Source organism: Eutrigla gurnardus (genome assembly GCF_963514095.1).
Source record: "Eutrigla gurnardus genome assembly, chromosome: 13".
NCBI classification, from domain to species: Eukaryota; Metazoa; Chordata; class Actinopteri; order Perciformes; family Triglidae; genus Eutrigla; species Eutrigla gurnardus.
The window spans coordinates 18,299,520-18,312,509 of record NC_139936.1 but is presented as its reverse complement, the minus strand read 5'-3'; the positions used below and the strand labels follow the sequence as shown (position 1 = coordinate 18,312,509).

General features: G+C 42.7%; 1 protein-coding gene across 1 annotated transcript in view; it reads left to right on the top strand.

The window, feature by feature from the left end:
• rasgef1ba (RasGEF domain family, member 1Ba) overlaps positions 1-12,990 on the top strand; it is an 86,680-nt gene that overhangs the window by 18,533 nt on the left and 55,157 nt on the right. Inside the window, exon 3 of the mRNA XM_084024221.1 lies at positions 1,138-1,191. Within this exon, the coding sequence (XP_083880347.1) occupies positions 1,138-1,191 (54 nt within the window). The remainder of the gene's footprint in view (positions 1-1,137; positions 1,192-12,990) is intronic.

Below are 12,990 nucleotides of genomic sequence, written 5' to 3'. Positions count from 1 at the left end.
TGAGATCTGGCTGGCGTGCGTCTCTTTGCTCAGCGGCGGGTCGTCACCTGGCTTGCAGAGGGAAGCACTTATTTCTGCACTGTCGGCTCTTTCTGTTTAGAACTTTAATTAGCGTGCACGTGACGCCCACGTTCAGGTCCACATTAAACGCATGTGAACTACCGGTCCTCTCGGCAAAGGCACCTGTCCCAGCCGCAATAAATCTGGATTTTTTATTAGCGTAATTATTTTTCCCCCCGTGCCGTCAGTTTGCTCTAGCTACAATGCCCACAGCTCAGCAGGTTTCTGCGCGGCCGTTGCATCTTGCCAAAAGATTTATTTGTTTTACCTTGTTGGATCGGTTGTGACCGACAGACTTGGATGAGAAAATCTTCAGTAGGCGCCCGGAATATATGGCTTTGTATTGTTTAAAGAGGTCCAGACACAACAGGACAGGTCAAACAGCTTTTCTGTTGTCACTCGTAGAATTATGTGTTAACATTTATTACATATCTTTAATAAATTGAGCTACAGCAAAAGGCCAGATCCAGGACTGTAGCAGAGACTGAAGATACACAGAGGTCCTGAGTCTGAATTTCCCCATTTATGCTTAGTGCTTTTTGTGTCCTACTTAAATATTACAATATATACATGTGTTGACTCCATCCTCCTAGTTAGCTATGCTAGCTAAATCCTGTACCTGTAGTGTCTGTTTTTAATGCTGCAGTTAAAACCGTCCTCTTGTGGATCCATTCAGTCCTCTAGCAGAGCTGCTCACACATGAACTCATAGGAACGACTTTAATTAAAACACTGTCATAGTTAAAGGACTGCAACTAATAAAACAGTTTGTCGCAACGTCTTTTAGGCTGGGTATCGCCCCAACTTCTCTTGCATCGGTGTACCTGTGAAACACTAATTCGACATTCAGCAGCAGCCCATGAACTAATGTGTTCACCTGCTTAATGTTTAATGGCTGTTAATTGGCTTGTATGGGGAAAAACAAGCTTGCTCAGTCGACTTTCCTTGGAGAATCAATAACTGATTTTCCTGCCTCATTGTGTGAAAGTGTTGCTGATCAATACCAATGATGCATCATTTCTGACCGTGCTTTGGTTTGTGCATGAAAGTAACAGAACCTTCTCTTTCCTCTCCTCAGCCAACCATCTTTGGGACTTTAACCAATGAGAGAGGGCTGTTTGACAGCAGACTGGTGAGTCACTTCAATATGAAGGTTATTTTTCTTTGGCTGAATGATGATGGAAACAAAAACAAGGACATATGGGTTTTGAGGGTGGAAGGTTGAATTTGGGTTTTAATTGAAAAACAGAAAGTAATTGGAATTTAATTAACCTAAAATTCCTGAGGACAAAAAAATTCCAAAGTAGCAACAGATGTCTGTGATGCTACTTGTGTGTGTTTTATCTCCAGAGCTGAGTTTACCTTCTAAATATGGTGGGATCTCAGTTTTTGTTCTTATTAATTAGTTTTGTTTTTTAAATAATTTCGACCATTCAAGCATTTTCCTGCATGACAGACGGCAAACATGTCTCTTTGCTGATGATACCATGTTTTGATGGAAAACAAGTACTTCCTTGGTCTCTGTGTTGTTGTGTAATGCAAATAGCGATGGCAGACGCCGCAGAAAGCTAATTAACCAGCAACAAAGGAAATAATTAGGCTGCCCGCTTGTTTGCCTGTCTCTAGATCTACTGGAGAAGGGGAGTCTGTGGTGAGTCTGTGCCAACTGGCACATGACTTGTTTAATTACTTAGCCCTGCGGCACCGAATGAATCCGGCAGATTTATGGATTTGTCCATTTCCCATTTATCAGAAAACAATAAAAGCATCCCTTTATGTCTCCAAAGCACCGCTGGGCCACTGTGAGCATTCAGCAGGATACCCTGTCTGGTTTTAGTCCGCTCTAAGTAATGGGCTGCAGCAGGTGGATGGGTAGTCCACGGTTCACTCCCAGGTACAATATGTATCGGAGAGCCTGATGATGAAAACCCTTTGAGAACGTGAAGAGCCACACCTGGTCCCAAGCCAGGCCGGATTATAGATGTTTGGTGGCGTTTGTTGGAATGTGTCCACATTTTTCAGCTGCTCTGATGAACAAAGTCTGGCACTTCTTTAAGGTTTGGATTGTTGATGCAAACCCAAAAACCCTTGCTTGATAAGTCTAACTGTCTGAACCCAGTGTGACCATTATATTTTTCAATGAGTAGATTAACATATCCTCCTATTAAAGGAAATGACTGCTAAACCCAGGTAAGCAGGTCCCCTCCCATACCCTCCCTGCCTTGCTCGGCGCACATAATTTAAACATGTAATAGGAATTTGGAGATAATTCATGAGTCATAAGGTAATTTAAAGTTAATTTCAGGTCAAATAATTTAAAGACCTTGTTCTAAGCAAATCCAGATCAAATAGCTTAAAATGAGGCTAAAATCCCCCTCATTGCCCCAATCTGCATATGTGCCCCATTGGGAGCGGTGTCCCATATGCAGATTATCCTTTTAGGGTTGATGGGCCCAAGCTATCGAGAGCCTCCCCATGAGATAACGTTAGACTTTGTTTGTAGCTGGTTACTGTCCTGCAGATAATCCATTCAGGGTTCATTTCCCTTTTTCTTGAGCAACTGTGAAGTTAGCCGAGGTTTTCCATCCCTCTCTGATGGAAATCTCCTTTGGATTTTGCCTCAGCCTCTCAAGTGTGAAGGCACAGGTGGAACGGGGGCAGGCACTGCTCGAGGATTATGCTAACATTATGCAGACTGAACAATAGCACTCTCCGTGGGACATGCAGCCAGAGAAGACAGCCGCCATGGTATCACCACAGACGGCTTAACTCTCGTGCATCAGGGGACTTTGTGGGATTAATCTAATAATAAGACCAGAATTGTGCCTAAATCCTAATTGATTTCTTTCACCCGTATGGACATTGTACTCGCAACAGCATAGTGAATAAATCATACATGCAGCTGCGTTTGACTCGTGAGCCTCCGTCACTGAACTGAGAGGTTTAACTGGGATGAACACTATCATTTCCCACACGTTGTCAAGTAGAACAGGAGGGAAAAAGATTTCCTCTGAGGTTTTCTGCATGTTGTGACTCGACATGCACACAAACACAAAATAACAACATCTAACACGGATACGTCTTTAGTGCGACTGTAATTAATTTGACGACTGCTGTAACGTAATGACAGATAATTTACTGCCGTCATTTGCCGACAGTCGCGTAGCTAGTTGATTTTAATTAAAGACGAATAAACAGATGAATAAAACAGCAGGAAGGGTTTCCCATGACAACCAAAGCAGGATGCCGACTGAAGGAGCAAATACTGTGAATTTTAATGAAGGTGGGGTTTGTTGTGTCTCCAATTGAACCTGTTTAGAGCTGTGTGCAGTCCTCTTTTATTAGTCTCATAATTATGTGAGAGTCCTGCAGTTCTGGAATATTTCATGATCTCCACACAGGACAATATGAAGATTTCATGACACAATTATCCTGGAAGCCACAGAATATACACCGCTCAGAAATGGGACGTGAGTAGCCTAGCCTAGCATAAAGACTAGCCTTGCTCTCTCCAAACATACCTACGAACATTAACAGCTAATTAATAAACAAATTGATTTATCAATATAACTTATTTACAACCTACTTAAGCTGCAATCCTCCATAATAATAATCAGGTTGATGTTCTTGTTTTTTGGACAAAGACAGGCTGTTTGGCCCCGCTTCCAGTCTTTTGCTCAAGAGCACTTTGGCAGATGCCCATTGATAGACACAACAATGTCAGTTCTTGGGATCTTTCAAAGAAAGGATGGTCTGAACTGTGGACCACCCTGCTGCCAAAATAAAGTCAACATGTTCTCACTTATTTTAGAATGTTGGTCTTTTCTCCCTTGGCTGATGTCCCTGACCCAGAGCATCCATTACATAACTCTAAACCATGAAAGGTATGATAAGTATGTAACACACGAACGATATGTGTTTAACTTTAAAATCCAGGGCGGTTGCATAAGTCTGGTTTAAGGGCCGCTGGTTATGTAAACTCGGTTCTCAAAGAAATCAGAAGCCAAAGTGCGTTCTCTCAGAGGCCGGATCTTTTCCAACATCAGCAACCCACTGCTGGGAACATGGATGAGGGCCAGAATGAGAGTGTGTGTGTGTCTGTGTCTTAGTCTGTGTGTGTGTGTGTGTGTGTGTGTGTGTGTGTGTGTGTGTGTGTGTGTGTGTGTGTGTGTGTGTGTGTGTGTGTGTGTGTGTGTGTGTGTGTGTGTGTGTGTGTGTGTGTGTGTGTGTGTGTGTGTGTATGGTACCTTTCAGCTAAAGTGATGAGCCTGGGATATTGCATCGGCCAGGAAGTCATGGATACAACATGCAAACACACTCTGTGTTTACAGGTCCTGAAATAAACCAGTCATTTCATTAATTTAAGACTGATTCCAAATGTCATGACCTTGACAGATTAGCGTCATTCTCACCTTCCTGCGTACCATTTTCAAATGCATGCTGTACTGGTTCAGATTTATGATGGATTTGTCAGTTCCAGGCAGCCGTTTGCGGGCATTCATCCCTGTGTAGTCCTACAGATTCCCATCCTACTGTCAGACCTGGTGAACAGCACAGGCAGTACAGCTGTCTATAGAATACTTGACAGCGTGAACTTCTGTGACACGCCACTGACATTTTGGTCCAGTTGGACATGTAATCCTGTTAGAGCCCACATGTGATGAGCGCCATTTGGAGGACAGATTATTCCAAAGCACTATACAGTACCATGAGCATTGACATTTTAGCATGTAGGTCCCTGTGGGAATTAAACTCCCGGGCCAGCCTGCGTCGGGGACAGGACTGCACATGGCCCTGTTGAATTATTTTAATGGCAGATGTGATGTCATCTGGTTTGGACATGTTGTCATCCGCTCAGTAAATTAATTATTAAATAGGATGGCGATTACCTGTAACCTGTTCTGCTGACAGAAAGACAATGTAAACCGAACCAGAACTCATCCAGAGGTCATTAAGGTATTGATCTTTAACTGAACAGTACTGCAAAAGTCCATTCAGAGGGATGACTTCATTGCTTCCCTGCCCTCCTTCAGTCATTACTCCACCTCATGACTATTGTTTCAAACACAGAACTTTCAACACGAGACTGGAATTTGAGCAGTGTTGGGAACGTTACTTTAAAAAAGTAATTAGTTATAGTTACTCACTACTTGTTCCAAAAAGTAACTGAGTTAGTAACTGAATTACTTTATAATAAAAGTAACTAGTTACCAGGGAAAGTAACTATTTGCGTTACTGTAAAAAAAAAAAGTTGCTTTATGTCAAAGAATTTGGATTTTTCTTGTAATGAGATGGCAAACTGTAGTCTTGTAGTCTACTACTATAGTCGCGTAGCGTGTTGTCTTGTGTATAATAATTGAGATCGCATTCTCCGCACCTCGCATGCGGGAATAATTAAAACTTGAGGAGAAATTATACAGTGGGAGACGCTGTGTCTGTCATATATCACAAAACAGGGTCAGAGCGCACAGCAGTAGACATAATGACCCCGAGCGGCCTCGAGCCGCTGCGCCGTTCATCATCATCATCATCACCACCGTCTTCACCATCCGCGCTCCACAGCTATACCGGATTCCCGTCCAACACCAGAACGGCGGGACACCGGGGCCCGCGTGGCCCTCGCGCGCCGCTCAGACCAGCAGCAGCCCAAACTCCGGCTTCAGCTCGCGGCAAGTTTGCACGTTTCTCCACGGACAACAGGCTGCCGAGACCAGGCACGAGCGGCGCGCAAGCAGAACACGATCCTGACTTTTTTTTTAACCGACAAATTCAATTCATAGTAACGCACCGCATTTAACGTACAGTAACGATAACGGCGTTGTAACGTCGGGAACAGTAATTAGTTAGATTACCCCGTTACTGAAAAAATAACGGCGTTACCTAACGCCGTTATTTTAAACGGCGTTATTCCAAACACTGAATTTGAGTGATGCTTTTGTGATGTTTTTCCTTACAACATGCATTTTGCTGTCTAAAGCTAACTTTGGTTTTGTTGTCTAAAGCTAACTTTGGTTTTGTTGTCTAAAGCTTAAGTTTGGTTTTGTTGCATAATCTCGACTTAAAAAAAAAATCAGTTAATTAACATTGTGTAACTATTTCACAAAGCCCTGTGAGACTGTGTTGGACCACCAGTGTAACGTCAACCAGATGGAGAGTAATGTCATTGTTAAATCATCAGTGCATCTCAGATATGTTGTATATTTTGATCTGCATTCTGTAATAACATCACCATACTTCCTTCTTTGCACCCAGCCTCCGTAGTACATTGTATATGTGGGCACATCAAAATGTTCCATTTTACTTCTTGCTCTTCAAGTCTGAGCTCAAACTTCCTGAAGCCTTTGACTTTGTGTCCCTTTTCTGTTTTCTGCTGTCAATTAAGTTAAGACCAACCAAAGAACACCACCTCCTCCTCCTCCTGTTGCTGCTGTTGCTGCTATTGCTGCCTCTGAACATTGTGTACAGTATGTGATCTCTGGTAACCTGTGGCTGTCATCAGACTGGACGATGTCACACACACACACACACACACACACACACACACACACACACACACACGTCCTCAGATGTTATGTAACCTCGTCATAGCTGGCTGCTCGTCTCTTCACATGGACATCCACACATTGATGCACGCTGAGCCACGGGGATGAAATTAGCTGGCTGGCGAGCAGTGGGAGTATCTGGTGATGTGTTTGGATGTGTGTTTATGGTTAACGGTTAGCTACTCGCAAGCAGAGGCCTGCTGGTCTTGTGATTATTAGTCATGGGCTAAACGTTGGCCTCGGACTCCTTTTTCTCTTTTCAGTGTGTGTTTGTGCTGTGCTCATTTAAAACATGGTCTCTGATGCCATGCTCTGCAATCCTCCACATGCCTGGGCTTTGAACTAAGAGGAAGAAGTATCTGTCCTAACTTTTATAGACACGACCCTGCACACACACACACACACACACACACACACACACACACACACACACACATACACACACACACACACACACACACACACACACACACACACACACATACACACACACACACACACACACACACACACACACACACACACACACACACACACGCACACACATGTTCTCTGCTTTAAGTGCTGAATGGTCCCTCTATAAAGGGAACGGTGACCTGCTGAGGTTAAAATAGTGTTTGATCTTCCATGAAATGTCAGTTTGTCAGCTGGATATGTCGATGAGCTTCATTACCAGTAATGATAAGGGCTGTGTGTCAGGGTTTTTTTATACAGAGACCACAATGCTACTTTTTCTGATACTTTGTGTGATTGAAACCCTCATGGCCTAATTAGTAGACCAGCGTATCCATATCGGTTTAAAGACATCCAGCCCTACTGATGACAAATATTTAAATGTGTTCCAAAAGATTTTAGAGAATATCCAGTCTACCAAGGAAAACAAAATAAAATACCAACTTTTGTAATATATTTGTGCTATTTGTACTCCAAATTAGTCCATATTTCTCTGCAGATGTTCCTCGGCAGGTTTTCAACACTAAACTCCAGAAATGCAGTTCACTGTTCCCCATAATGGTTTGTGTTGTGCATGTTTCTGCTTCTGCCCAGTGAGGATGAGTAGAGCCATCTTCCTCTGTGAGTATTTGTCTCATGACTTGAAGACTTGGATGCTTTGATGAAAGACTCGGGGTGGATGTTTTGGCCTTTACACCTCTACATCAGTTCCTTCCACTTAACTTCCTGATCCGAAAACAAAGACCAAGTTGCCCTCTGACTCATGGCCTTTGGAGTCTTATCTTCAGCCGAACATCTGCAGATGGCAAACTGTGATCCCAAAGAAGCAGTCACCCTCAAATCTACGTTTTATATACGATCTTTACAATATTGCAATAACATTTTGCGATATATTGCCACTTTTTTAAAACTGCAAAACTCTAAATGTTGCATCATGCACATGAAAAAGCCGAACAGTTTATTACAGACTACATAGTCCAATCTCGCTGACTTTAAACATGACTGCACCAGAAAAAAGCAATTGTTGCCAAAAGGCAATTTATTGCAATATTAATAATTTTTATAATAAAATATTGATAATTGGCATCCACGTAGAAAACATTGCGATACTATGCTGTATGGATCTAATCCCCACCTATAATGGTAAGCTATTTTGTATATGTTGAGGACTTTTATTCTGAAAGATCAGAATAGAAGGAGTGGAGCTGTGGCCCAGGACACATTCACTGAATGAATATGCATCCCAGACCAAATGTGACCTCAGCTTCCTGACCTTGTGTGTGCTCGATGCATCTTTGGTGCATTCACACCTGTAGGTAGAGCTGTTAATGCCCCCCACCACACACATATTACATAGTAATTCCCCCCTTGTTGACCTTCTGTGTGGCAGAGGGTCCAAATTACAGCGTGGGCTAATATTAAGATTTGCGCCCCGCTGCCCCCGCCATCATACCCAAACACCCCCACCCCCTGCGCACTCTCCAAATCCAGTAATCCAGGAGGAAATGAAATTGGCTTAGTGACTTTCCGACCTGTTTGGGGAGGGAGCTCCACATAGGACTGCAGCGAACAGTTTAAGCTGATTAACCCCAAAAAAGAGGGTTATCTTATTAAAGCTTGACTGTAGAGGCTATATCCAGATTGCCTCTATGAATATGAGTGAATACAGAGAGTTCATTTATGAAGGTTGGCTCACAAAAAAAGGTTATATAACTTGTATTTTCAGCTCAGGCCAAATTCTAGAAATGTCTGATAGGATTTTATGTTTAAACACAGAAGGCATATTGGTTTATTTATAATGGACCGTTGACCCAATGTACGTTCTTTCACGCGTTATTATTGTATTGTAATTTAATTGCAATAAACAGATAAAAGGATGCCGAAATAACTACATAATGTTAATGGTTTGTAAAAAGTCCAAAGTCATGGTTTGTAAGACTGCAAGATGATAAACAAACAATTTTTAAAATTGTTTTCTGAATGGAGTTGGGTTTGATCAGAGCTGTGGCTACTCTGCTCTATAAACACTTAAAATAACGTCTAGGAATAAATACAGCAGCAAGCTTGTTGTTTATACAGGCAGTCTATACACATACACTTATGTCATTCCGTCTCTACTAATGAGGTACTATCGTAGAGCTCTAGGTGACCACAAACCAGAGATTTGTTGCCTCCATTTCTGATTTAGTGCCGACAGGAGGAGACACCATACGAACACATTGTTGTTCAGGAGTCCGGTGGTCAAACGCTGGTACAACGAGCAACAAACAAAACACTGCAAGTGCAGCTAATTGGATTAATTAGGAATGCATTGATTGGCTACAATGTTTCTACAATGGGGGTTTTAGGTCATGGATTTAATGGACCAGGTGGGATTTGACTTTTCAATTACAAACAACATGTGACGTTTTTTAAAGTCTGAATCTGTATATACCTCCAAACGAAGACAAAGTGTAATGTCCGGTCATTTATTTACACCAATGCCATACTTGTGTACTGTGATAACTATCTGAAAATGAAGCCTGTGTCAGACACCTCTAAATATGAGCAGTCACATCGTGTAGTGTGGAAATGAGTTTTGTCAGTAACCCATAAACACTCATATTAGTCATTTAGGGAGGATGGATGAACCTGGACCTGGATGAAATACAATCAAATACATCAAATAAATCTATACATTAAATATGATTGTTTATCTGAATCCTTACTTTATTTGATATTACTGTATTCAAATAAAGTAAGTATTCTGTAATGTTTTGCTATGCAAATCTGGCACAGGTGATAATATCGGGCGCAGGTAACATTTAATATTGTAGGACATGCAGACATATCAATTCACAAGTATATGTGGAAACATGATTTTCAGTATCTACCGATTTGCAGCCCTGCAGTCAGAACGTCTTTATTTCTCTCGCTCCAAATTGGCCTTTTCGTATCAAAAGCTCTCTGAAGCTCCAGGATGAAGAGCAGAAAAACACCTCCTCTTATCACGTCCCAACACAAAGCCTCAGAAAACAAATGTATTTTAAATTTATGCATTAAAGTTGCTCAAGGCTGCACTGTGCATAAATCAGCTATTAACACAAATGGGATTCAGATCAAATAAGACGCCGTTTGTCTTCTTTGCCATTGTATTGTAAGGATAAATCTTACTGTGAGCCTGAAAAGAGGGTATTTTCTCTCTTAATATTAAGGGGGCGGAGGGGCTGGTTCATGTTTTATTCATGATAAGTCCTGGCCTGTGGCGAGCAAAGCCTTTTTATTCAGTTAAGTGAGATTACATTTGTTAAGTCATTTGTTAAATTGTACAAAACGATAAAGCCGTGTAAATTTGCACGCACAGTCTTGCACAACTGGCATGGCTGTTGGCACGTCTGTCACGGGGTGCAGTGGGGAATGACAGGATCTAACGACTAACTGACTAATTGTTTTGCCCTACAAATGTCAGAAAATATTGCCAAAAATGCCTGCAGTAATTTACCAGAGCCCAAGATGACAGATTAAAACTGCTCGAACTCAGTTTGCTGTCATTTATGACAAAGTAAAGCACATTTGAGAAGCTGGAAGCAGTGAATGTTATAGAAATAAATAAATTGTTTCCGTCATTCAACCAATCAGTTAGTCACTGAGTTCGGTTCATACTCCAGCAGCGGACTCAGACCCAGATCTGGTTTCCCCGCCGCCTTAGACTTGCAGTCGGACCTCCGGAGGGAGGTGAAGAGCTCCAGCCCAGCAGCTCCTTCAGTCTCGTCACTCCGCTGGTCCCTACTGGGAGTCAACGCTGTCCCCAGGCTGCTGGTGGACCAGGACGTATTGTTGTCCACTGGACGGAAGGGAGGTGTGAGAGACCCAGAACCAGGACTGTGCAGGGTAGACAGAGGTTTTCCAAAAGGAACTCTGGTGCTTGGAAACACTCCAGCTTTTGTCCACAGGGACATCACAGTAACCTCAAGACATCACTGAAATCTGCCAGAATCAGACACCATAAAACAGTTTTCAGAATGTAGTTTTTGACCATAAAAGCTGAGCTACGTCACAACTGAACTGCAGTCATTACAAAGGAAACCACCGCAGAGGTCGTTGTTTGTGTGTTTAGTCTGAGAAATGCAGCAGCCTTATTTTTCCATGATGATGAGCCACTGGACCATGTTATTTTGACATTTAACTGTTTCTGGATCAGCTGTAGAAAGCGGATGCTCTATATTAGATATGTATGTGCATATATTATCATCAACAAACCTTAATGATCTCACAGCTGACGCGTTGATTCGCTCAGAGCTCCCAGAGGTGTGAGCACTTTTCTTTTTTCTTTTTTTTCTTTGGCAGCTCTGCAAAACGCCATCCGAACTGCTTTCATTGATTTTGAAAGGTCAAGTGTGCAGTTGTTTGCAGATGCGTAATAGGAGCGATTGTTTCCAGTTCTCTGATCCAGAGGGCCGCATTGTAAAGCTGCCAGATAATTAATGAGTGAGTAATTAGCAGGTTTGTTGTTTGTGTTCACCCATTATGCCGCCGCACGTTGACTGTTTCCTTTTTCACTGTGCGTTTGATTGACGGGGAATTTTACACACTGGTTGGATTACATGTATGTGTCGATGCGATGTCATTTGCAAACCAAATGTGCGCCTTAATGAGAAGGAGGTGTTTCTACATTAAATGGTGTGAGGCCTGAGTAATCCAAATGTAAAGAAACTGGACCTTTAAGAAGTTATAATAGATAATAGACATTTAAGAGGAGTTGTTTACCGTAATGCATGTTAGAGATGCAGCAGCTCTTGATCTGTGGCTGCCCTGTCTAGGCTCTCCCATCATCACGTTTGGCTGTCAGTGGTCCTCAGCACTCATTAGTGCGGTACTTGAGATTTCAGGTCAGTTATTTTCACATACTATTCTCTGCTAAACTCTCCTTCCCCTGCTCTCATCTTAAGGCTCATTTATGGATACGGACGGAGCCTTCTGTCCGTTCTCTGCGTACATTTCGTCCGTATTTCTGTCCGTATCCTGCAAGCTTGCGGATGCGTACCGATACAGACCAAACGTTGCAGTTCCAACGGAGTTCGGCCCCTGACAGACCTCTTCCACTTCCTGGAGCGTAGTGAGCAGCTCCTGGTTGGTCGAGGTCTGGTTCTCCAGGGCCTGGATCCCCTGGAGCCCTTCTCAGCTTCAAGTCCTCCAGCTCCTCTCACACCCTTTCAGCTCGGGACTGAACCTCAAGGCTGTCGCTCCTTTCTCCGTCAACCTTCAGCTGATAGTTGATCTTATTTTTCAAAAAACGTTCAGCTGCTTTATTTTGATCTCTTTCAACCTTGAGCTCAAGGAATCAAGGTCTATTTGAAGAACTTTCTTTTGCTTCCTTTTGACATTATGATGAACCCCAGTGTGGTTTGGTCTCTGCATTGCTGAGACTCTTCAGCCCCTCTAGTCCATCGCATGCTCCCTTCTCTTTGTTAACGAACATTTCTGTTTAACGAGCCTGCTTTTCTCCCGTCTTTTCCATCTCTTTGCTGAGCTCAGCGGAGGCTTATGACTCCTGCCCCAAACAAATAATTGAGCTCCCTCACCTTCTTCGACAGGGAATCTGTTTGGATCGTCTGTATAGCAAAACATTCACTTCCTCCTCCCGACAGCCGCCTTTGCAGCTGAGTCTTTATCTCCTCCACCTTCTCCTTTTCCAGTTCAGTCTCTCAACTGTTAATAGAGAGAAATATATATCCTTACTGCAGAAACTCCACTGCACTTATTTATTCCATCGATGAGACCAGTTCTTGCCGATCTGTTTTTTTTTTTTTTGGCATCCGACTCCCATCAATATTCATACGACCGCCAGCCGAACTCTGCTATTTGTTGAATATTTGAATATTTCAGAGCAACGAAAATTTGCGGTTTGGGGGGAAAACTGCATATGCATGTGACACAAAGACAGCGCTCCGTCCAAC